The sequence below is a fragment of the Phoxinus phoxinus genome (genome assembly GCF_949152265.1).
Source record: "Phoxinus phoxinus genome assembly, chromosome: 7".
In the NCBI taxonomy this organism is placed as follows: Eukaryota; Metazoa; Chordata; class Actinopteri; order Cypriniformes; family Leuciscidae; genus Phoxinus; species Phoxinus phoxinus.
Genome location: NC_136882.1, coordinates 33,966,476 through 33,993,093, shown reverse-complemented (window position 1 = coordinate 33,993,093; position 26,618 = coordinate 33,966,476). Strand labels below are relative to the sequence as shown.

Below are 26,618 nucleotides of genomic sequence, written 5' to 3'. Positions count from 1 at the left end.
ATGGAGGGAAAAAAAAGCCTTTATTTTTTATGCAACAAAATGTAATAATTTTTTTTCCTTTTCATTTTTTTTGCAGGAAATATACCTAGACATTTCTTAGTTTTCTGAGATTAACCTATAAATGTTAAGGCTTTATAAACTTTATAAATGTGCTATACTGAAGTCAACAATGAGAGACTTAAGACATTTTGTTATTCATACAGTACATTTGTTGGAAATACTTGTTCAACATTTACTACAGATTTAATGTTTAAAAAATATGAATATGGTGGTGTTAACAAGCTCTCATCTGTTCAAACGCATTTAAAAATTGCCCTGTTATAATGTAGAAATCTCTTCTGACACAACCTTATAACTGATGAAGGCTGATTATTTTCACATAATTTCATTACTTTCAGTGTGTGTGTGTGTGTGTGTGTGTAACCTACTAGCCATGTTAGCATCAGGGTTTGAAATAAACTTTTTCCACTCACTGGCATATTTGGCTACTAAATTTCAGAACTTCTACAAGGCAAAACAAAACTATCAGAAATAAACCAGATTATCAGTCACAGCTTAGATTTAAATATATTTATTATTAAATCTGATTCTGAATCATTGTATTGCTTTCAGCTTTACAACAGTCAATCAATGTTTGCGGATACCATTCAAATAAAATGGAAATATAGTATAGTTGCCAAGAGTTGACCTTGTTGCCCTAAGGTCTTGGTCTTGGACATTTATGAGAACGGCTTGGGGAAAACTGGCCTCTTAATTGACTACTAGTGCTCTGGCGGAGAGTAGACCGCTCGAACAGCAGACAGTACAGTACAGTTGTTTATCACACACCAGTCAAGGCTGCGGTCCACAACAGTGAAACTAATCATACAGACAGAAGTTCACTTCAAGAATGAACTAAGTGTTGTCAGAGTTTTAATTAAGGCATTTCAAAAGAGCAAATGGAAAGAGAAAGTGTGATCTATATTATTTCTCTAGGCTATATTAAGTATATTTAGGCTATTCAAGCCACAAACCTGTTACTGAAATATGCACAATACACAATGACGTCACTACGTACATATATTTGTCCTAAATTCTTGTGTTTTTTTAAAATGGAAAACTAAGCCTATGTGAGTGATGCTGTGGTGCGGAATGATTTTGAACAGCTGGAGTCAGTTGGGGCGCCGTCAGTGTGCATACGGTCATAGAAAACAATGTTCGAATCGAATTCTAATTCTTTCGCCACCATTGACAGAAATTTGCTTCCCGCCATATATGGAAATTTCCGGCTATCCGTTTTTTTTTTACTGTTTTACGGTAGGGGGCGATATTACACCTCTTCAAGACAATTTCTGAATGAGTAGGCCTACTGAATCTCCTGATCAAAACAACACTGGCGAATAAGAAGCAGAAACTAGCCATAGCATATAATCATATAAAAAACGCGATCATCAGACAACATATAAATCAAAACTGCCCAATGTTACTGAATGAAATGTCGACCCAGGACGAGCTCTAGGACTGAAGCTTTGGGGGTGACGCGATCTATGTTTTGATCATCATTCTGAATTCGACAAAAACGCATTTTCTCAGCCCAAAATGTTGCTTTTTTATGAAACTTATCCACATCAAGTGTTGATAAATTTTTTTATAATGCATGATTCTAGAAAAAAACGGGTTTTTGTTCAGATATTCATACAACAACAACAAAAATGGGGGTGGCTGACAACTTTAAAACTATGCTTGGTGGGCATAGAGTTAAAGACGCAGCGTTCTCTCAGTGTGCGACCCGCTATTGTTTTGCTAATATTTGAGGCTCCTTTTAGGGGAAGGGCTCTGATAGCGATGCCATGCAAAGTGATAGAACATCATTCATGAATCATAACCCGCCAAATTGGCTTGTGTTGATATGGGTTACTCGCCACAGTGGATTTTCACCCACATTTGGTCTGTTAATTTCAAACCCTGGTTAGCATGTATCAAGCTTTAACTCCATGTATGATGCCCACATTTCAGAAACTCGTGTCAGAGAGCCGGTGGGCTGCACAACAGCCGCGTGGGACTTCAGAGTCATGTCTGCATAAAAAACCGTCATACCTACAAAAATATTGCTTCTGTCAGAGAAAGATTCACCAATGCCGCCTCAGGCTCTTTCCACACGCGGTGATCAAAAATAACGTAGCAGGATGTGATTGGTTTCACATTCCTCCCCATGTATTGCTAAATCATCGACGGCATCCATTTTCTTATGCTTTTCATATACTCATCATGAAATGCAACAACAAGAAAGTTAACATGAAATAAAACACAATACCAGAATGTACAATGGTATAAAAAAAAATAAAAAAAAGGACACTACTCAAAATGAACTACTAACCACTGAAAGTTTTGACACCACGGTTTTGGATTGAACGGTATTTTGGAGTGACATGTCATGACTATATTAATTGTCAACACCTGCAAGATGAAATTTTACTTTCAAACTATTTTAATCATTGAAAAAAAAAAAAAAGTACAAAAAAAAAAAAAGTACAAAAAAAAAAGCTCCAAAAGGATATTATAAAAGATGTCACTTCCTCGTGTCATTCAGCCATTTTTACTCTGTCTGACTGTCTTTCCGTTCTCCGTTGTTCTCCTCTTCCTCCTGGAAAAGTGAAGACGGGTCTGTTTGTTTTTTCAGCTCCTTTACCCCTGTGAAGAGTTGAGCAAGCGTCAGCTTATACCCGGCGTGACTCTTAAACCATCACACAACAGCTCACATACAGTATTCGAATCATAGGCCTACTGTCTGAACAAACCGATGTCCATCTCCTATAGATTGACTATAAACTTTAACCACACTGGCAGTGACTAAATGAAACATCAAAGTTGATGACGTCCATAATACTAGAAAGTGTTTTCAAAATTGACGTGTCAATCATATTCTGCTGCTGTGTGGATGTGCCGTTGGATTTTCTTTTTGTCAAGCTTCTATTTTCTGAATGCTCAGATTCACCAAGTTCATATCATGTAAACAGACCTTAACCCAAAACATAACCCTGAAATGGGATTGGTTGATGGCAATACTGTTTCAGAACCAACAAATCAACATAATCTGTAAATCGCAGTGAAAGCTTTCCCCACACGTCACATTTCTATATTTGATGTGCTCATGATCTGGTCTTACCAGGGCCGAATGGTGGCTGGTGCTGGTACGGTGTGTCTTTGCGTCGCGGTGACAGGTCTCCGGGTTCCTCTGAAAGTGTGTCCAGGTGTTTCTGAGAGAGTCTCGGAGGAGGATGACTCTCTCTGTCCTCTTGTTGGCTATCGCTGTGCTCTCTACCTGCAGGACGAACACAGCATGAGTCCCAGCATGCAGCAGTCTCAGTGTGACCTGACTTACCTCTTTAGATCCAGTTGACTAAAGTCTAGGGCAAAGTTTGATAGCGATCATCTCGATGCAATAGAATATATACAATTAAGAGGTTACAATAAGCTCTTTTCTTAAAGGTGATGCGTGTCATTTTTGAGCAAACAGAACTGCAGACACAGGCTGATCACAGGCTTCAAACACATATCGCATTGACCATCTTTGTAATGCACCTGCACATTAGAAAATAAATATAAAGTTACCACTCATATCTACTTCACTGGGGGAAGGACCAAAATTTCCGGTCCCTCAAGATTGTTTCGATAACATATTTCAAGTCAGCAATCAAATCTCACAACAGAGGTATCAAATTTTGAATAGAGTGCAACCGTTGGTTCCGCTTTTTCACAGGCGTTGGTTCCGGAAGTATTTTTTCCATTCGTTTCTCCATAGGGATTTTAAAAAAGCCTTTGTTAAAGCGTTATAACTAGGCCAACTAGCTACAAGGTAAATCACAACATTACAAGCTTTGATTTGCAGTGAAAAGTATATGAAAATCGACAAAAATATACAAATGTACAAGAATATGTACCGAATGGCTTTAGTTAGGGAAAGAACTACAATCCCATGAAGCATTGCGAACAGCATAATCAACTTAAAAACGGTGAAGAAATAGAAAACTACTCATTTAAAAATGTTGATTATATATAAGCAATGTATTTTGAAAAATAAACGATATATTTACATTCATTCGCAGTTTTCAATGGGAGTGGGCGGAGCTATAGAGCTCTTTTGACATGTTTTACTTGTTTTGACTCTGACTGGTAGATTTTTTTGTACAGCATCATGGGTAATGTAGTTTTTCACCACAAATTCAGCTGTTAAACACGATTATTTAAAAAATAAGTTGAAATAAATATGGGCATCCGGCATCAACAGCAACAAATCGCATTGTAGCTCACAGCAGTTACAAGTTTTCAAAATCAGTTTTCCTTATGGAAAAAATGTATGGAGTTTTTACTTCCGAAACCAGACTGTTACGCAACATTGCCCCATTCCTAAGTAAAAAACAGCTGATCCCTTTATCCGAAAGGTGAACTGAAATGCAGGAATTTCATTCTTACCGTCGTTCTTTTTCTTCTCTTTCCACACTATCTGCTAGTTTGCACAGAAATGACATACTTCACCTTAAAGGGTTAGTTCACCCAAAAATGAAAATAATGTCATTAATGACTCACCCTCATGTCGTTCCAAGCCGTAAGACCTCCGTTCATCTTCGGAACACAGTTCCGTGTACAGTACAGAGCTTTCTGTCCGTCCATTGAAACTGTATATACAGTATACTGTCCATGTCCAGAAAGGTAATAAAGACATCATCAAAGTAGTCCATGTGACATCAGTGGGTTAGTTAGAAGTTTTTGAAGCATCGAAAATACATTTTTGTCAAAAAATAACAAAAACTACGACTTTATTCAGCATTGTATTCTCTTCCGGGTCTGTTGTCAATCTGCATTCACGTCTCCACAGTGACGCTGCTGACGTGTTATCTCGTCCGTGTAGTATTTCGGGTTCAAATAAATATGGATGGGCAAAAAAATGCAAGTCTTCCTCTGTGTCGAAATCCTTAGACATGTTTGCGAAGATTGTTTTGTTTACATTGTGCGTCTCCCTCAGACTGCATGTAAACGAAGCTCGGGCGCACCAGATAACACGTCAGCAGCGTCACTGCGGAGTCGTGAACGCAGATTGACAACAGACCCGGAAGAGAATACAATGCTGAATAAAGTCGTAGTTTTTGTTATTTTTGGACAAAAATGTATTTTCGATGCTTCAAAAATTTCTAACTAACCCACTGATGTCACATGGACTACTTTGATGATGTCTTTATTACCTTTCTGGACATGGACAGTATACTGTATATACAGTTTCAATGGAGGGACAGAAAGCTCTCGGACTAAATCTAAAATATCTTAAACTGTGTTCCGAAGATGAACGGAGGTCTTACGGGCTTAGAACGACATGAGGGTGAGTCATTAATGACATTATTTTCATTTTTGGGTGAACTAACCCTTTAAAGCCTCATTACATATTTTATAGTACAAATAACAAATTCAGCCTTCATTTATTCATCTGAGAATGAGATCATTTGGAAGTGGAGATGAAGAACCAAAATCACAGTAACATTAGATAAACAGCGCTTACTCAAAATTATTTACATCATTCCTTGTTTTTTTATTTCAAGCTCCAAAATGTTTTTTTATTTCATTGTCTCTACTTTACAAGTGAACCAATATACCCATAAAGAAATTGTTACAACTTATCTGAAAGTGTCAAAATATGCTGCCCGTATTTCTGGTGCCACAGATATACATATTGGAAATATTTCAAATGCCATTTTATCAAATAGAAAAACAAACAGGTCAGATCATTTCAGTACAGATCATTTCAAAGTGAAGAACAAGCATTACATTTGACACAAATAAAAGGAAGTAAAGGAAGTCATCACTGGAAGGGAACTTAGAAAGAGCTGAGAAAGTACAATGCATGTATTTAGAGAAAACATGTCTTCTTATTCCAAAGAGTGGAGGGGACAGTAAATGTTTGGGACGGGTGTACGGTGCGCCAGGTGTATTATGGCTATCGAGAGACAGATGAAGGACTGCTCAAGTTTTTCTGCTCACTTCCTGAGGTGTCTGCTGTGTCTCCTGCATATGAATATACAAAACAATGGATAATAATAATAATGTTGAAAATAATAATAGAAAAATGAATGAGGATTTTAAAAGAAAGTGGAGGAGAGACAGAGACAAAAAAAAAAAAAGTCTTGTCAGTAAAGTCCAGCAGATCTTCCGTCCAAGCATTCAGCTTTTCTACTACATGCTCGTGCACCAAGAGATTGTTTATGGAGGGAAAAAGCACTCGAAAAATTAAGTAATAAAATCAATAAATAATGAAATAAATACAAATAAATGTTCAATTTATTTTGTAATAACAAAATAAAGGCACACATTTATTTTGCAATGATATACAATCAATAATTATTTTTTGACAATTACTAAATAATTAAATGTACACTTATTTTGTAATATTTCATAAACACAATTATTGTTAAAACATGTTTATCCACTTATACAAAACTAAAACTGCATTTAAATAATTGAATAATAAAACACTAATTTCTGAATGACACCTGTATGGATGAATCATGCACTTTCGGTACAAGAGATTTTTCATAATAATAAAATATTTTTCACAATAATTAACTGCATTCAGTAGTTTTTGACAACATTAAGAATAATAACATTGATTAAACTATTCTTTTTATTTATTTATTTAATTGTTAATTGATTTCATTGTTTAATTTAACGTACTTTGGTCCTCCATAAGGATTTATATTTTACCCTGAGATTTAACCTTGTCCCTTCCCAGTTTTTGTTCTGGACTTACCCCCGGCCCCACTGCTGCCTGGCTGCCCCTCAGTACTGACATAAGACTCATTGCCATTGGGCTCTGAGCTGTTGTGATTGGCCCACTGAGCTTCGTTGGCAAAATGCTGTGCTGTGATTGGAGTGGGCGTGTCTGGGCTGTCAGAGAGCCCCGCCTCCTGCTGCTCCTGCCTCTGAAAGTGCTGCTCCACCACCAGCTGCAGCTCTGCACTCAACACAGGACACACAGCACAGCGCCACACAGTGGACACAGGCTATCAGCACAGGCGTGCGATGTGACACCTCTGAACCCCATCCAAATGTGTGACATCAATCAAAGTACACTCAACGGTCGGCTATGAAATTGAAAATGAATGACTTACAAGATGTATGCATGCTATGTATATCTCAAACCAAAACGTTTTTTAACTTAAAGGAGAGTGTTTATGCATTACACGTATTAATATTCACTTAAAAAAAAAGGCTTGTTTCATCAGTTGAGCATAGGGCTGGGCAATATAGAAAAAAAAATCAGCAATTTACCTACACATAATTTTACTATTTTATTAATACATTAATATATATATAATATATATATAAATATTTGTCATCACTCAAAATGTCTGAGTGATGACACAAACAAATTGTTTTGACTCGATTCATTAAAATTTACCTCGGTTGAATGAATCAAACCTGTATTTAAGTTTTGTGTATATTAGCAAGCCGCAAGACAATGAAAGATTGTAAAATTAGTCTAATGACAAGCTCTTCAGGTAACTTATAAAATCTCATTAAAATTAGATGAAATATTCTTCATTCTTCAAATACTACTTCATTTTATATCACCAGCAAAATCAATGCAATATATACGCAAAATAAAATGATACACATTCTCAATATATCGCCCAGCCCTAGTTTTTATCAACAGCACAGTATTTCTTATTGACGTATCAGAATAGTGAGCTAATGCACTGTAAGCCGATCTCTCTCTCTCATGAAGCAGGTCTGAAAGCATCTTAAGAGCTTTCAGAAGGTTTCATCTGCAAACCTGATGATGATGTTGATGCCTAACGCTTACAGTTCTCATTATACAACATACTCATTGTACAAAAGACAATGATATAATTTACCAAAGTGTTAAAAATGGTTTAACAATGTTTCCTTGTTTAAGAAAGAATCCAAATCAAAAACGTGAAAAAGCTATAAAATAAAATCAAGCTACACAACTACAATTCCTGAATAATAAACTAACTAAATATGAACTATGATCTACACATATAATAGAGCGCAACAGTCGAGTTACAGCAGAAAAAATACCATTTATTTTAACCATAAGATTTTAATAATAACAAAAATATCTTGACACAGACGTACAGTACCATGTCCTTAATTTGTTATAATTTTGGTGATTATGGCTTACAGCTTATGAAAACCTTTTCACAATATTCTAATTTTGAATTTGGGGTTTTCATAAGTTGTAAGCCATAATCATCAAAATTATAATAAATAAAGGCTTGAAATATCTCACTTTGCATGTAATGAGTCTGTATAATAGTTTCACCTTTTAAGTTGAATTACTGAAATAAATGAACTTTTGCACAATATTTAAATTTTTCGAGTTTCACCTGTAATTCATAATCTAATTTAAATTAATAAATAAAAAACAGAACATTTCTGAATACGATTTTTTTTTCTTTCTTTGCTTCAATTTAAAGTTTGTAATATAATGATTAATCACAGAGCTGGTTTGTTCAATTCATGGCTCTGTTAATTGAAGATTATTTCTAATCCCTATGGAGAAAACGAATGGGAAAAATGCAATCAAGTTCTGCAATCAAGACCACTAAAAAGTCTACACTACGTACAGTACACTCAGCAGTTTTACCCTGGAAGGAGTTCTCCACTTAAATGGGTTTTGTCACTATTCAAAGCAATCTTCCCAAAACTTTTCACAATCTCTGGCTAATGGACAGAGAGAAGATCCCTACTTACACAAATGAGGTTTTGACACCACTGAACCACAACTAGCCCACACCAGCAGAGCGTGCAAGCTTGGCATCTCCGCAAATCAGATTGCTTTAGCCGTTTCTGCCCTGCACCGACCCAAAGGATGCTGAGTGTTCATTCAAAACTGCTCTGCCAGGCTGTCCATTTGAGGCCATCTCTCTAGAATGATGAGTCTCTCTCTCCTCCCCCCACTCCAATCAATAGCTCAAGCTAATGTGAATTTAGCACGTCCATGCCAGGAAACGGCCTTGTCCATGAGTCAGCGAGGCGGACTTCACCACTCTCCCTCCCCCATCTCATTGTCTTAAACGTATCAAACGTGGCTTGACGGGCAGTGCACATGCTTCATCATGTTGCATGGTGGCACTTTTGTGCAGACAACGTGAGTTTGAATCCAGCTTGGGTCATTTTCTGCTCTATACTGCCCCATTCATTAGACAAAAAGAAAGCCGTAACATTAAAAAAAGTGTTAAAAATAAATACTCCATTCATGTGCACTGATAAAGAAAGAGAAAAAGAAAGATGACACAATTTCACTGGAGCGGAAACCCCACAAGAGAAGAGAAACAGTGGCTAATACACACTGCAAAGTTTAAGGAGTGACATCTAGAATTGTCACGATCTTCAATTCACAGTTGTTGGCTAACGAAAATACCAACGCTATCTCACGACCAATTCGTACGAATTTGTACGAGTGATTAAAAAGTGGCTAATTCGTACGAATTTGTACGACCTCACTCGTACGAATTTGTACGATTTGTCTAAACCCACATGATGGGTAGGTTTAGGGGCGGGGTCAGGGGTAGGTCATTCGTATGAATTCATACGATTTTGGCAACTCGTAAAATATGATTTAGCAAAAAACATACAAATTCGTACGAGTGAGGTCGTATGAATTGGTACAAATTAGCCACATCGTAAAATTTGCACGAATTGCCGTGAGATCGGGTTGAAAATACTGCATAAACTCCACGCATAAATCATGAATAAAGTCGGTATCACTTTACAATAAGGATTCATTATTTAAAGCACCCCTATTATGCTTTTTCAGATTTCAGATGTAGTGTGTAATAGAGCTGAATGTAAAATGTCCGCAAAGTTTCAAAAATCAAAGTGCATGACACATGAAGTTATTGTGTCCCAAAGGAAATAACTGATTCCGAACTGCCTGAAGCGAGTCGTCAGTAATGCCAGTCTTACTTCCTGCACAAACCGTAGGTTTGTAACAAATTTGCATAATGCCAGTCTTCATTGGCTGCCTGTGAACAATGTCTACATTGACTCGCACTCAAACACTGTAGTTGTAACCGAGGCCTGGAAGAGTTTGTTTCGTGTTATCAACATGTTAAGAAGACAACGTTTTCTGGACTGCGAAAGCAAATCCACATTGCATGCACTTCCAAAGGATGAGGACTGTCTCAAATTGATACGGTAAAACCGACGCCATCGTCATTGTTCGTATCACTGTGAATCAAGCGCTGAGAAAGATCTAGAGCTGAAATTCCGGTATGGTAATTGACATTTAGCTTCCGACATGGGCTGTAAGCGGTAGACCAATCACAACAGACTGGGCCATCTGACCAATCAGAGCGGAGTAGAAAGGAGCGGTTTAGAGAGACTTTATCAAACCCTTTCAGACATTGTGAGAGAAGAGGTGATGCTACAGTGTATTTTATTAGAAATTCAAGTGTTTTTCGATCTTGGAGAGATTGTAGGAGACCTCCAGAACACAACTAGGAACATTTAAAATAACATAATAGGAGCACTTAATATGAACTAATAATGAACAAGAGTATGTTTATCCATTTAAGGTTTAGTTTACCCAAAAATGAAAATATCGTTCTAAACCTGTAAGACTTTCGTTCATCTTTGGGACACAAAGTACGATTTTTGTTAATGAAATCTGAAAGCTTTCGGTCCCTCCATTGAAAGATACGCAACTGAAACTTTGATGCTTCAAAAAGTTCATGAAGAAATCGTAAAACGAATCGAGCGGTTTAGTCCAAATTTTCTGAAGAGACTTGATCTCTTTATATGATGGACAGATTGAATTGATGCTTTATTCAACATTGATCAGCGCACATAAACAGAAGCTCAACTGAAAAAACCTCATTGGTGCTGCGTAACACAAAAATGAACATCATTGGTTCTCGCATGTCAAGCTTGAGCTTCCGCTTACCACAACTGATGTGTGTGTTGATGAATGTTTATATGTGAATACAAGCATACATTCAATCAATTCATCATATAAAGAGATCAAATCTCTTCAGAAAATGTGGACTAAACTGCTCAATTCATCTGGATTAGTTTTACGATCTCTTTATGAACCTTTAGAAGCGTCAAAGTGGTAGTTATGTAGCTGTCAATGGAGGGACAGAAAACTCTCAGATTTTATCAAAAAGATCTTCATGTGTGTTAAGATGAACGAAAGTAACACGGGTTTGGGACAACATGAGGGTGAGTAATAATGACAGAATTTTCATTTTTGGGTGAACTAATCCTTTAACATTCTCAAAGATTAATAAATGCTGTAAAACACACATTTTTCATTGTTAGGTCATGTTAGCTAAAGTAATGTTAAAGGGCACCTATTATGGAATTTTGAAATGTACCTTTCATGTAGTGTGTAACATAGATTTAAGTGAACGAAAACATCCTGCAAAGTTTGAAATATGAAAGTGCACTGTATATAAAGTTATTGTCTTTCAAAAGTAAGAGTCGACTCTGAGTCATTTTTATGAATCGTTAGAAGACCGAAGCTTTTTCTCTGACTAGATGACGTCAACTTGTCAAGTTATTTGAATACGATACGCCCACTTATTGCGCTCCAAGGCCAGGGAAAACATCATGGCGACGAGACGCTGTGTTCTGAAGTGCGGCTCAAAAGACAACTTTTTTCATCTGCCCAAGGAGGAGCATTTGAAGACTAAGTGGCTACAATTCATATATACAACTATACCACAGAAGTATAGTCAGAGCCTTGTGCTTTGTTCGCGCCATTTTGAAGACGATTGCTTTTTAAATGCAATCAAACTTGGATTCGCGAGCCGGCTGATATTGAAGGAAGGTTCAGTTCCAAGTGTATTTGCATCAGCTTCCTCCTCCGTATCACAAACTGTAAGTGTTATTAATAATTGTTGCTTTTATGTTTTATGTAGCATGCTTAATAATTATTTTGTTTGTTGTGTAAGCACCGTTTAGCTTCTAGGTCTTCAATGGCAATTGTATTGAGATATGTGAAGTGTTTGTCGTTGTTTTCGGAGTTGTCTTAAAGAATAGAGTAATACCTCGTAGTAATGTAACTGCATTTTTTTTTTTTTTGTAAAACGTTATGTTTATGCATCGGGCTAATGCAAACAAAGACTGATTGTGCTTTTACAATATGAACTCTGGGCTATGCTCGCTAACATAACATTAAATTCTTTATCTTATTTTTAGTTTTTTTACTACAAACTACAAAGCAGTGGACTATAATCATTATTATAACACGATTTAATTGATAAAGCATCATTGTACTCCGTGTTAAACAATAAGTATTATCTCTGTAAACACTGCTGGGTCATCTGACCAATCTACGCAGATTAGCGTCGCGCAAAGGAGAGGTTTGGAAAAATGAGTCGTTGAACGAATCATTTGGGAGTCGGTGAGCAAATCAGGTAAAAATAAATGCATATTATACGAAAACAAAAGTGTTTTTTGTCATTGCATGCATGTAAAACTGTTGTTGGGGACTCCCTAAACAACATTAGGAACATTTTAAATGTCATAATAGGTGCCCTTTAAATGAGACCTTATTGCAAAGTGTTACCACAAATTCATTGCAGCTGAAAATCAGGAAAGAGCAAACACAAAATGAATCTCTAGCTATTTGATTAAAAAATACCTAAACAATCAAAAATTTAAATAAAATGAAATCTGAAAAGCTGTTAACTAGATGTATTTAACTGTGCAAAAAACTAAAGTCTTTACTTTGAAATAAGCTTATAAAGGATACATTTTATGATTGAAAATGCTTTTGCATTTAATAGAAAATGCAGTTTACGGTCTTATTATATCCTATTATATATCATTATATAGTTGAAAAGTCTGAGACCACATTGAAAATCTGGGATTTAGAATCTAATTTAAACCTGACAATATTAAAAAAAATTAAGGAAATGTTCTTTTTAGATTTGAAACTGCACTATTTCTAGGCCACTAATCAAATAATTACATTTGTGAAATGGTGACTCTCAGATGTCATTGCTTCCAATGAAGCTCCAGATGCTCTTTGAATTATTCTCAAATCATGCTGGAGAAAAACACATGCTGCAAAATAGATGCATATTCACTATGCTGTCAGACCCCTGGGAGTGTATGTGGCTGAGAGCGGAGGAACTGTGTTAATATTAGCGACCGATCCATAAGCACGAGCAGTGTGAGTAGTCTGTTGAGTGGGCTATGTGTATGTGTGTGTGTGTGTGTGTGTGTGTGTGTGTGTGTGTGTGTGTGTGTGTGTGTGTGTGTGTGTGTGTGTGTGTGTGTGTGTGTGTGTGTGTGTGTGTGTGTGTGTGTGTTGGATGCAAATCGCCGCCTCCATCGGTGAAATATGTGTAGTGTGAATGTTAATGGAGAAGATGGCATGGCTGAGTAAGTAAGTGTACTGTGGATCAAACACACAGATGGCATAGACAGATCATTCCTACTATGCAGTATATTTATTGCATTCATATAGTCTTCTTTAAAAGATTGAAACTTAATAATTAAGTTAATTTTACACAATGTTCTCTAAATTTTGAGCTGATGTTGTTATTTTTAATTGATAATCAGTTTATAGATTTTTCCTCTGTCCTGTCATCAGAATCACTTTCCATCCTGGTAATCTTTTGTAAAATCCTTATTACGAAAAAATAAATAAATAAAAATTACATAATCCTTCAGGAGGTGACATCCTTTTGGAGAGAAAACAACAGCACAAAAAAGTGTAATAACAGTATAATACCCACGTCATTATACAAATTTGTACTAACACACACACGCGCGCACGCACACGCACACGCACACGCACACGCACACGCACACACACACACACACACACACACACACACACACACACACACACACACACACATTAAATAAATAGGATGGAAAGATATTAAAATAAAGTAAGCAGAAGGCTTATGAACATTTCTGCATATCAGTGTTATTTTAGTATAATTGAGATAATATAACACTTTTTATTCATATTTTGAATAGTTTTGTATTTTTATATTTTCAGTTTCCACTAAAATTGTACTTAAAAAATTATATAATTTTGTTGAAATTACCTGAAATAAAATTAAATATTTAGAAAAAACGTATTTTATTCAATATTAAAAATATTTTTTTTTCTCTTTTTTAAGGTATTAGATTTAGTATCAGTTAACTATAATAACCCTGGCAATATTATGAACTGTATACAACTGTATAAATAATATTTATAATACATTTATTTACATTATAAATAACTGTATAAATATGAAATGGTTTGTTTGACTTGAGCATGATGATATCAATATTTTTAACGGTGTAGAAAAATATGAAAGTTTAGCTAACTCTTAATCATCACTGAGACATATGTTCCTCACTTAAATGTTCTAGCTATTGTATAAATATAATCAAGTTATAATTAAAAAGTTTAAGTAATGAGTTTGGTCAAGGCCTTTTTTCCAAAAGTCTGGTGCATCCCTTTATAAAATACCGTAAATTCTGACACAAGCACATACATTTTTTAAGAGCTCAAAAGGTACTGCATAACAGGAATGACTCAGATGGTGTATGGTTACGCAAGAGCCTGAAACGTCACATAATACGCAGATGGTGTATATGGTACCTCTCATGGTCGGTGGCGTGTAGACGCTCTGTTTCCTCTGGGCTGGAGACAGCTGGGCACTCTGGGCCTGGCGTGGACAGTGGAAAAGCACAGCGTGAGAGAGGGGATCTGATTTCACACAGACTATTTCAGGAGCTTTGCTCCAGGTAATCAATGACAACTGCATCAGAACTCCATCCATCTCGCAGGAGCGCTGAGCATCTTAGCAGAGAAGAACCCGGAGGCTTAGCTTACATACCGCCACGTCCACTGAAACACGGCTGTGTGAGCGAGCAAGATCAAATCTAATGCTCATGTTAAGTGCTGGGGTCTCTGTTATTGCTTTAGAGTACTCACCTCTGTTTGGTTTCCTGTAGTCTGCTTGTCATCTCCTGAAGGGGAAAACACAGGGACTTACTGTTTTCTGTGCTTTATAGATGCAGAAAATGTACAATTACAAAGCAATCCAAAGAGATTAAAGATTCTACATTATCAAAAATAGAGTTCTTTATTGGCGTGTATGATTTCACAAAGAACCTTTAAAATCCATGGAACCTTTCCATTTATTTTATGGTGGAAAATTTTTCTTTCAATTGTTAAAACGTTCTTCACACTTAGAAAGCATTCGTTCTTTTAAGAATTGTTCACTGAACGTTTCTTCAATGATAAAACGGTTCTTATATGGCATCACTGTGCAATTTCAAAGTTTGGGGTCAGTCCGATTTTTGGAAACACTGGTTTGATGGTTCACTTATTCTACTCAGGACCTTTGCAACCACATGTCAATACTATGCTTAATATCTGCTAACACTTTGATGCTCCCCCAACTGACCTTCGACTGACTATAAGTAACTTGTAACTTGCCAGTAAATGTCAACTTATTCTACTAACCCGATCTAATACTCTAATGAGAGTTAGTTGGCAAAGCTAGGATGTCTAAAGTGGACTATAAAGTGCCACCCAATATGTATATGTTTTAAAAAAAAAACTAAAATGCAATAAAATGATCAGAGGTAACAGAAAAGACATTTATAAAGTTACAAAGAATTTATAAATGTATAAATGGTTCTGAAGATGAATGGAAGTCATGAGGGTCAGTAATTGATGACAAATTTCATTTTTGAACTAACCCTTCAATGAGCATGTCGGAAAGGCAGTACAGATAACACTGTGACAACTGATCACGTCTATCCACATTTCACTTTTGTTTTGGCTGTCATATGCCATATTTGGATTGCTGCTACATAAGGATTACCCCAAAGGCATGAGAAACACTTTCAAGCTCATCCAAAGAGTGATGCTTGACTTGGGACAGAACAAAAAAACTAAAACTAAAGTGACTTTTTGAAGTCTATTTTGTAACACACCAGCTCACCCTACTGCTACCTCCACTGTTTACAAGAAGCACACACAAATCAGATTTTTTATTTTATTTGTTTAAACATTTCTAATACAAGCTAAAACTCTATTGCTTGTGTAATTCATAAAAGCAAATGTGCAATGTCAGTTCGTGTAGAAGAACCATAAAAACATATATTATTTAACTTTGAACTGTCCCTGTGTGTATAATTGTAAATGTGATTAATGGAACCTTTTTTCATTGATTTGTTATGGATGTTTGAATCTCTTAAGTTACTAGAGTAACATGTTCTTGCAAAAGGCAATCGGTTTGCATGGTTTTAACAAGTAAATCCAATTCCTGTTCAAGTAAATACAACTGAGAAATACCAAGCTGCAGGGAATGTTACATTAGTTAGCCCAACTTAAAATAAATGTGTTGTTTGGAAAACACACATAGTATATTGCACTGGAAATGATTTAGTTGCTGAGTTACTTGAACTCATGTGTACAGTAAATAAGCATTTGTTAGTACAACATACTCTCATTTCACTTTTTTTTTTTTGTAATTTACAATGTAATATGTTACATGATGGAAACAATCTATGCTTAATTTATTCTAACTTTATATATCCACAAATTATGTTAAAGGACACTAGGGGTAAAGCCAAATTTAGACCAATTATGTCTTATTTGATCTAAGAATGGAACGTGTTAGGCGACTAACAAAATTAGATTTTAGATTCCACTCCCAAGTTTCTTTTTCATAATGCAAACTGCTTTTAGGAGGCCGACCCATTTCTTTCCCTCACTGCACTAAGTGGGGCTTATACATTATTTCAGATGTTGAAAAGTGGGGATATTTGTTCATTTCAGGACTTGAAAGACCAATTTAATCTTCCATGGTCATCATATTTCTTTCAGGGCAACTTACAGTTTCATGCATGCTCTCAAAGCGCATGGATGCCTTGAGGAAACACACGGACTCGGTCTGTGGGCTCCGAATGATTTTACAAAACACCAGAGTGTTCTTATAAACCTTTCTCAATTTGCATATTATGCAGTGAGGATCTGGAACATTGCAATCTGATATTCACTGGAAGGTTGTTATTGCTGCAGCTTCAATGAACCAAAAACGTCAAATTATTCCTTATCATTTTGTTCACAGATATTCACAGATATTATTGCACACAAAAGTTTTCAGATGAAAACATCCTGATATAATATTACATATCTTTGCAATGTTTTTGAAAGTAGTCTCACTTATGCTCACCGAAGCTGAATTCATTTGATGAAAAATAAAATAAAAAATAAAAAAAATTGTGAAAGATTATTACAATTTAAAATAATTGTAATATATTTTAAAATGTCATTTATTTCTATGATGGCAAAGCTGAATTTTCAGAATCATTACTCCAGTCTTCAGTCTCATATGATACTTCAGAAATCAGTCTAATATGCTGATATGGTTCTCAAGAAACATTTATTATTGTTATTGTTAATATTGATTTTTTTCTGGATGCTTTGATGAATAGAAAGTTTAAAAGAACTGCATTTGTGTTAAAGAGAAATCTTTTAACATTAATGTATTGTAATTTGTAATAATAAAAAAAAAAAACATACTGATACCAAACTTTTGAAGAAGTCACATTTAAAAATGTACAAATGTTATTGGATTTTAAATACCAAAGTTGCATTCATTTTGATGAAATATAGCAATAAAAACAATATAAATATTGCTTGATCAACCTGATTTACCGTGTGATTAAAAGTCATTGCAAAACATGATTTAAAAAAAGTGATATTACTTCCGACAAAATCATTTGTTTGGTAATGCCATTTAATTTGAATGAAATTCAGATATGTTTTGGGGGCCACTGTAGCCTGACTTCGTCATACTCATATTCTAGGCGGAATGTGAGTCTGATACTGCTCCATAGGGCTTTGATTATGAGGCGTGTCTTAACTCAAAAAGACCTACAACCAATCAGAGCAACGCATGTTGAGCGACGCAAAGTTGTCAACAGAGCTCAACTGCACGCACGAAGAAGTATAGTAAATGAATGAGTGTAAACGATCTTTGCCGTTGTGAAAAGAATTTAAGAATTCGCGGAGTACTTACAAGCACGAATAGCATTTTTGAGAGAAATACAAAAGGTGTATGAATATACGAACAAGTTCTCCGTTTAGGATTAGATCTCGACAATAAAGCTAATAAATCTTCTCGCATTTGTCGGCCCTGTCTCAACTTTATAACACGGTTGCAACGCGACTTGACTGATTTTTAAAAATGGAAAGACGACGAAAGAGACCAGGCTGAAGAAGCGTGTTCATCTGAGGCTTCAGAGAAAAGAGATCTTGAGCACATCCCTTCCATTGGTTTTCATTGCGTCCCATCTTCTTAGCGACCATCGGAGCCAGCTGATAAAATAAACTTTTGCCGAATCCCGTAGAAAGGATGGCAAACACATCTTTCCGATCGACAAATGCCTTGATTGTGGTTCTCTGTTCGTCTTTTTAAAATTAATGCGCTGTCGATTTCTTTTATAACAGACGCGATAGCGGACTCTAAACATCTCAATCCTCCAGCTGCAGTCATCTTTGTTAAAAACCAATTCAAACCCACCACTCTTTGATGACGTGGTGATTACGTAACCGCAGATCATCTGTCCATCATCGATTAAAGCCCGCCCTGGCAATTTGATTGGCTCGGCCTTCTGGGAGCCGAGCATAATTACTCCTCAACGGATCGAGTCCAGACCTATTTTTTTACAGTCTATGGTCCAGACCGAACTTCCCGACCAAAAAATGTTGTGGGCTGGCACCCAGGCTGTGTTTTTAAAACAAATTTGTTGTGAATGTAGTCTGTTTTGTATCGTAAATTCATATAATGAAAGCTATTTTGTACTGTGAGGAGCGTATGCACCTTTAACAGAACTGACGTTCCACTTGCTTAAGGGGGAAAGAAGACTTTAAAAGCCCCTGGTTTCTCTTAAAGCCACTGAACATCTTTATTCCCTGACCTAATAGCCACTTAAGCCCATAAATTAAGTCTGAGCAAACGCTGGATTATGACTTCAGACTTGATGTTAAGTAGAACCAGAGGAACACAGTGAAGTACCACAGTAGCCAGAAGAGCTTTCTTCTTTTATGGGCCCACTGGCTCCACACATGAGGACCTTGTTAAAAAGACGAATCGTACAAAACGTCCCTGCCATGGGCACAGGTTCTGCTCAATGAGCACTGCACCAAATTACCACTCTAACCGCAATAACAAGCCAAGCCGCTCTTCAACTTCATCTTCTGCTCGCAGTTACACGTTGCCCAGTTTATGACAAGCGGCGCTCGTGTGACGCAAGTTCTTAAAGCTTCAAAAACGTTCTCTATTAGGGACCGACTCCAAGTGTTTTGGATCAGAAGAAGAAATGCCAGCCAAACAAAGAGGTGCTTGTTTTGTGAATGCAGCTCTGTGCGTCCCACCTCCTCTACACGCCCCTGCGATCTACATCCAAAATCACAACCGCAACTCGACAACAACCACCCAGTGATCAATCTGCATCAATCAGGGAAAACAAACAGCTCTGAAATTAACAGCATTTCCCAGTCATTTGTCAGGTTTGAATGGCTTTGCTGGAGAGCATGTCATCTCTGTTGAGTAAGACCTGGCGAGCGAAGGCAGAGAATAAACGGTCTTAGTCAAGGGAAGCTCGTGAGCTCATAAAAAGGCCTTCTTCTCTAGCAGAACTGGCAGATGGCAATGCTGGCTCCAGCGGGAGGCTTTGGTTTAGCTTTATCATGAAAACCAGTCAACTCTGCCAAGTCAAACACAAGAGTATGGACACATATGATCTCTGTGAGTTTCCACAGCACTCGGAGTGGATCATCGCTATGTTTATTCACTGATATTGAACAACTTATGAAGACACTGAATGTCTGAGATTATATATCACTGATTCTTACGACACAGAACAAAACATGTCACAGCTTTACCGCACGCACGCACGCACTCTCTCTCACACACACACACACACACACACACACACACACACACACACACACACACACACACACACACACACACACACAGACACACACAGACACACAGACACACACACACACACACACACACACACACACACACACACACACACACACACACACACACACACACACACACACACACACACACACACACAATTTTATTTACTGTTTATTTGATCAAAATTATTTCTCACCACCCATAAAATAGCCTTAAACAAATACTTTATGCATATTAAAATATAATACGATATAATATAATATAATTTAAATATAAAAAAATTAACTAAAATAAAAATAGATTTAAAATGTTTCACAGCTTTGTCTACCTTTTGTAAACAATGCCAGATATTTATAAAAAAAAAAGAAAAAGAAAAGCCTGATCAGAATTTTTGCCTGATCAGAAATATGATCTTTTGATCAGGCAAGATCAAAGATCATATTTCCATATTTTACTGTGACTCTAGTGAGTTATATATTTCATTTTAAGTAAGTCTGCTTATATTTTCTGTCACAATCATATCAACTAACATTGTAAAAAAAAAAAAAAAAAAACTGTTTGGGATTTTTTTTTTAATATTTTAGTTGGACCTATCAGAAGCTGGATTTAATACATTTGTGATATGCAAAAACATGATTTTCTGTTATCCTGTTTTGCAGTTCTCAACAATCACACATCATGTCTGATCTCAAAGTACCCATTCAAAAGATTCACCATCACAAAATGAAAATATGACATCATATGCTTCTGTAAAGTTTTTCTGCCTTCAAGTGCTTCTGGAAAGTTCCAATTTACAAACTTGGAACTCATAATTACGATGTGATGTGTTATAGATTTTCGGTCTGAATAAATTACATTGAACAATTTCATATTTCTTTTTCTCTTTTCACCTGACTAACACAGGAAGCTTTTTTAGCGCTAATGCAACACCGGAGATCAAAGGATGTGCATTAGGTGTAGAAATGATGCTTTATCTGTGTATTTTATCATTTTCATGCAGCCACAGAGAATTGTGGGAAGTTTTGTCCCACAAGCCTGGCGCCTCATAAACATGGCCAAATGTGCTTTCTGTCAAGCTTTATTACTGTTTATCAAAATATAAACAAAGTCAATTATACAGTCTTACAATTAAAACTTAATTATGAGCAATCCCAATTATCTATCACTCTTTATTTTTCCAAGTAAAAGCATTGTGGTGGCGCTCAAATCGGGAACATTATCGTTAGCCTATGACGTGACTCGAAGGCAACATTTGTTTGGATTCTAGAATGATTTCTCTACATTTACAGTGCCAAAAAACGCTTTCTCATGTGGGCTGTTGAGTGGGATTAGGGTCGAGGTTAGCGTGTTTACAGATGACGCTAGTGTGTTGGTATTTCCCTCAAGTGAAAAACTTCATTGATTCTGCTTCCACGTGGAAAACATGAACTTCGTCAGCATAATGTAAGTTTGATGGCAAAAGTCCTCAGGTAAAGACTTCATTAATGTTCCATGCAAGTCTTGAGGAACAACTGCAGTATTTTACCTATTGAAGCCAGTTTCTGACTCAGAGTAAAATAACAAAAAGGTAATTGTGAGTTTAAATTATAGAAATGATGAAGTGAGATCAAATGTTACACTGTAAGATCGAAATCTGCAATTGTGATTTACGTAAAAGTCATAATCATGAGAAATAAAGTTTCAATTGTGGTTTTCCAAATTGTTGAAAATGATTGTGTTTGTGAGATACAATTGAGAGATAAAAACTCACAGTTGGTAGATACTGAGTCACATTGTGAGATTTAAACCCATATTGTGAGACATAAAGTCACATGTCATATAAAATCACATTTGAAGATATGAAGTCATTTTGTGAGATATAAAGTCACTATTGGTATATATAAGTCATATTGTAAGATTTAAGGTTACATTACTAGACAAAGTCACCTTGTGAGATTTAAGGTTATATTGTGAGATTTAAAGTCATATTGTCAGATTTAAAGTCACAATTGTAAGTTATAAAGACACTATTATGAGATTTAAAGTCACATTGTGAGATATTAAGTCATCTTGAAAGATTTTATTTCACATTGAAAGATTTAAAGTCATAATTGTTGTGAGATATATAGTCACTATTGTGATATAAAGTCGTATTGTGAAATATAAAGTTACATCTAGACATATAAGATCAAATTTGGATATAATATAAAGTCTTATTGTGAGGTACATTATATTGTGATGTATAAAGTAACTATTAAATGGTATGATATACAGACACATTGTGAGATTTAAAGTCACAATTGTAAAAATATAAAGTCATATTTTGAGATATATAGTCACTATTGTGAGATATAAAGTCACATTTTGAGATTTAGTCACATTGTGGCATAAGATCATTTGGAAATAGTCATATTGACAGTCATATTGTAAGATATAAAATTGTAAAATATAAAGTCACATTGTGAGATGACAGGCTTACACGAAGACAGACAGGGCTTACACTAAGCCAGGATTAGGCCTTAGTTCATTTAGGGAACTTAGGTAGCTTTTATAAACGTGTCTTACAAAAAACATTACTGGTGTGCATCTTGAGACAAACCAATGGCACTGACATATTTTATGATAATGTCAATGCAAGTTGCTTTCAGTTAAAACGGCTTAAACATGCATTTTCGTCTGGGACTAGACTTAATCATTGTCTGTGAAACTGGGGGGTAGAGTCACAATTGTCCTTCCAGATATTACGTCACTTTTGTATAGTCATATTGTGCGATGTAAAGTCACAATGTAAGATATAAAATCACAATTCCCTTTTTTATTTACTCTGAGGTGAGAACGGGCTTCTATAAAGGGTCATTTTCAGAAGCACATACTAAGTGTAGGTATAATTGAATCTCAGCTAAATGCATCCCATCCATTTCCCAAGCAACCCTGAATTCCCCTCATAGATAAGCCCAATCGTTCTACGTTGAGGTTAAACTGAAAGTTCACCCAGAAGAGACAACGTTTGAAAAAGATGACAGAGCTACGGCTCAACGGTCGACACAGACTGGCCGCTCGCATATGCTGACGCCATAGGTGGGTTGTTTGTGCTGATAGCGGCCTGTTGACCATTGCCACATTCTCAGCGTGTTGTCCTGTTCCGACCCAAGGCTAGATTACAGACGCTCCGACGTGAAATGACCTCGCCAGACCTATCATGTTGTCCTTTAAACCAGAAGAGCACATTTCCTCCCGCAATATCATATAATGATTGTACATGAGAATTGGAGAGGGCCTATTTTCATAACAATACAGAAACCCACGGCTTTATGTAAACAAAGGCAGAAATTCAAAAGGAATACTTCACAGCTGAACCCTTACAGCAACCAAACCTTGAAAAACACCACTAAATGATGCTCAAATACACCAACTCTGGTTTGTTTTTGAAAAGAGCAGTCATGAGTTCAAGCACTAATGCATTCGGGATGCTAAATAACCAAAGCAAACGTATAGAGTTTAAGATCTGTACAATGAGTACTGGAAACTTTACCCTAAAGGTTCTGCATAATGAGAAACAGACCGTTCACTTTAGATTCTTGTCTTAATTTAGATGCATTTAGGTTGCACAAGGGCTTCAATAGTAGTTCAACAGGGCTTTGTTTGCTACAACCCAACAGTCCACATAAGTTGAACCAGCTTTTTCAGTGGATATAAACAAGCATGCAACATGTTTAATGGTTTAAGGCTCTTACCTGATGCACTGGGATCATTGTAGATGACCAATGTGGCTGGAGTTGGTCTGCGCTTGCGAATCTGAAGAGAGAAATAAATCAATTCTATAATAATATTGTTATTCAGAGAAGTGGAGGTACTATGAATAAGAGGGATTATAGGCATGACAGAGCAGAATGTCTAAAACCCCTTTAACCATGGTAAAGTCACTGTGATACACAGCCTTGAGTTGCTTTTTAGTTTAATATTATACAGCATCCTGCTGGGGAAAAAACCCTAAGCCTACGCTGTTTTTCTGATCTTAGTTGGTTTAAGCTGGTCCCCCAGTCTGGCCAGCTGGAAAATGCTCTCTAAAACAGTTAATAAACCAGAAAACCAGGCTTAGATGGAAAACAAATCACATTTAGACATAAAGAGCAATTCTTCCGCTTATACTGTATAGTTCATTTCACATGTAGGCTACATGTAGTAACCAAAATGTTACTTGAAGAAGCATCAATAAGATTAAGATATGACAGAGTCCAGACATGGTGAAAAGCTTCAGTTGACAAATGAATAACACATGTGGGAATAGTTTATGATCCGTCACCTTTTCAGAGAGAGGGTTTGTCTGTGATCCAGGTCATAAGACAACTTTGAATATGGCTCATCCAAAAAGGATTTAGGATCTCTACTGTATCTTACGTATATACATGATACTTTTAGTACTTTTCCAAGTGTTAGCTGACAATAACAGATGGAACATGGGCGTAAAATGTTCATGCTGACTGATTTACCCCATGTGTCCGGACACCAGCATTTGTTGGGTGATTCACTGGGGTCAATATAATCAATTCCCTGCAGACGGCTGCTGGGTTTAGATCACATTTAGCCTCACAACATGCTGTCTTAACACATGTGAAACAGCATGAGCTCACACTCAACAATGTCGTTCTCCATCCATGTGTTTTAAATATACCCAAACATGAGAGTCAGTTTGATCAGAAATAAGAGATAACCTATAAGAATGACCCATGAGAGATATTCAGGAGCCGTCGCTTGACCTACCCAGCCAGTACTGCGTTCTCACAACATCAACGTTTGTTGATCATGTACATCTGTTATCAAGCCCCAGGCAACTCACTGGTTGCACGACCACAAGTTTCTCATGACCTTACTGAATGTTGGCGAACGGTGGTGGTGTCACTAAGGTAATGTCTTTTAGTTTGGTAAATAGCTTGTTGAAAACGACTATTCCAAGCGTCTTGGATGCAGATAGAGCAAATCAAAACTAGTCAGTTTCCAGCAAAAGCCAATAAGCTAGCCAAATGTTTATCCAGCATGTGTTGATTTTTTGGTATGTTGGTTCCTGAGAAATAGATTTTTCAGAAAAAAAAATGTTATTACTGCAAATTATAATATAGGGGAGACCAAAGCCAGTTGTCACAAGGCTTTTATAAAATTGAGTCCATTATTATTATTTTTTTTACTGAAAAATCGGAACTACTACCCTGATTGCTCCAGCACATACAATCACTGACCCTTGAACCTGCATTGGTCCAGGTTCCTTTAAAAAAAAAAAAAAGTCTCCAAGAAGCAAGAGCGAATGCCGCCTTTACTGATGGAGAACTTACTCAGCACAAGAGAGAGTGCCACTGATTGGACATACCGGCATCATCATAAAATCAGCCCAGCACTTTCCTGTTATCACACTGTCAGCAACAGCACCAACATCAAACACTTTTACTGCCAGGCATGCAGCCTCTCCGCTGGATCCGGATCCATCAATGAATAGCTCTACTATATCTGGAACACAACAAAAATCTACTCTGCTGCATGCAACCACAATTATATTTTTTTTATGATGCACCAACCACCAAATTCACACTCTCATAGCATTACCGTTGTCATTTTTATGAGACGGAACTATTTTTGGCGTGAATTATTGCAATATGAAAGCAAACAGTGCATGTTTAATTTCATCCTCACACTAAAGTGCATGCAAAACACTATTTGTTTGACCCATTACTGTTCTGTGCATTAAAAAATTACAAATTTACCAAGCACTACAATCCCACAGTGCATGACATCATATCATAAAACTGATTTTGGCATCAATCTGCTCAGATCTGATGCTTCAAGACCGTCTCAAGGGAGCCAAAGAGCAATGCAGGCCAGTCTCCATTAGGCACAATGCAATAAAAGAGCCTCTCTACTTACATGCTCGGCCGCCTGGGGATCCAACTGGCTCTGGAAGAGTGGAACGGCAAACTGGATTTTCTTGGGGCTGTTGGGCTCCATGCTGAAAGAGAGAGCTGACGGAGAGAGAGATGGAGACAAACTGGACCCTACTTATCAGCCCCTGTGTTTTCTCTCTCCTGTACGGCCCGCCTTCCTTTACTCCACGGAGAGAGGGAGAGAGAGAGAGAGAGAGAGAGAGAGAGAGAGAGAGAGAGAGAGAGAGAGAGAGAGAGAGAGAGAGAGAGAGAGAGAGAGAGAGATCAGCCACAGAGACAAGCAGCAGAACAAACAGTCAGTCTGTCCTTCCCACATCCATGTTGTCCCACTCACTTCGCTTTGGTCCCGTGTCCCATAAACCTCACAGAAGCAAGGATTGGCTGCAGGTCTTTCTCAGTGTGAGTTTTCCGACTGCTCCGGGACACGCTCAGATCTCTCTCTGCTTTGCTTTCTCTCTCACTATCATTAGCAAGACTCGGAGCAATGCAATATAAGCCCCCACCGGGACACTGCTGATGCTCCTACATTATTTATGATCCTGATTCAGGATGCTGTCGGCAGTTTTCGCATCACATTGCCAGATTTCTCTTCATGGGCACGGGTAAACCGTGAGACAAGAGAATGTTCTTTATAATGTATAACACGCTCGATCACACTGGCACTTCATTTATGGATTTTTAATTATTCAGGGATTCTTAGGAGGTGGGAATGAATCACTGCCCTGCTAAACCTGTCATTTTA

General features: G+C 36.9%; 1 protein-coding gene across 3 annotated transcripts; it reads right to left on the bottom strand.

Annotated features, from left to right (window-relative positions):
* Positions 1 to 555: 555 nt before the first annotated feature.
* Positions 556 to 26,344, bottom strand: ppp1r1c (protein phosphatase 1, regulatory (inhibitor) subunit 1C). 3 transcript variants are annotated; one of them, XM_079619415.1, is made up of 8 exons: positions 26,211 to 26,280; positions 25,860 to 26,034; positions 23,681 to 23,741; positions 14,948 to 14,982; positions 14,612 to 14,678; positions 6,776 to 6,979; positions 3,146 to 3,301; positions 556 to 2,670 (listed from the first exon to the last, which is right to left on the bottom strand). In XM_079619415.1, exons 2-8 carry the CDS (start codon positions 25,938 to 25,940, stop codon positions 2,576 to 2,578), a joined length of 699 nt encoding a protein of 232 aa, XP_079475541.1. In that variant the 5' UTR covers positions 25,941 to 26,034; positions 26,211 to 26,280; the 3' UTR covers positions 556 to 2,575. The 3 variants fall into 3 exon arrangements, with proteins under 3 accessions (XP_079475541.1, XP_079475543.1, XP_079475542.1); XM_079619417.1 differs by lacking the exon at positions 6,776 to 6,979 and having other exon boundaries at positions 26,211 to 26,265; XM_079619416.1 differs by lacking the exons at positions 556 to 2,670; positions 3,146 to 3,301 and adding an exon at positions 5,542 to 6,033 and having other exon boundaries at positions 26,211 to 26,344.
* Positions 26,345 to 26,618: the final 274 nt, after the last annotated feature.

Bases quoted from the DNA above. Each gene is read 5' to 3' on its own strand.
- ppp1r1c (XM_079619415.1), bottom strand. From the start codon at position 25,940: ATGGAGCCCAACAGCCCCAAGAAAATCCAGTTTGCCGTTCCACTCTTC. The intron at 23,742-25,859 runs GTAAGTAGAGAG...TTCTCTCTTCAG, and splicing joins ATCCCCAGGCGGCCGAGCAT to ATTCGCAAGCGCAGACCAAC. The intron at 3,302-6,775 runs GTAAGTCCAGAA...TTCGTCCTGCAG, and splicing joins AGGCAGCAGTGGGGCCGGGG to GTAGAGAGCACAGCGATAGC.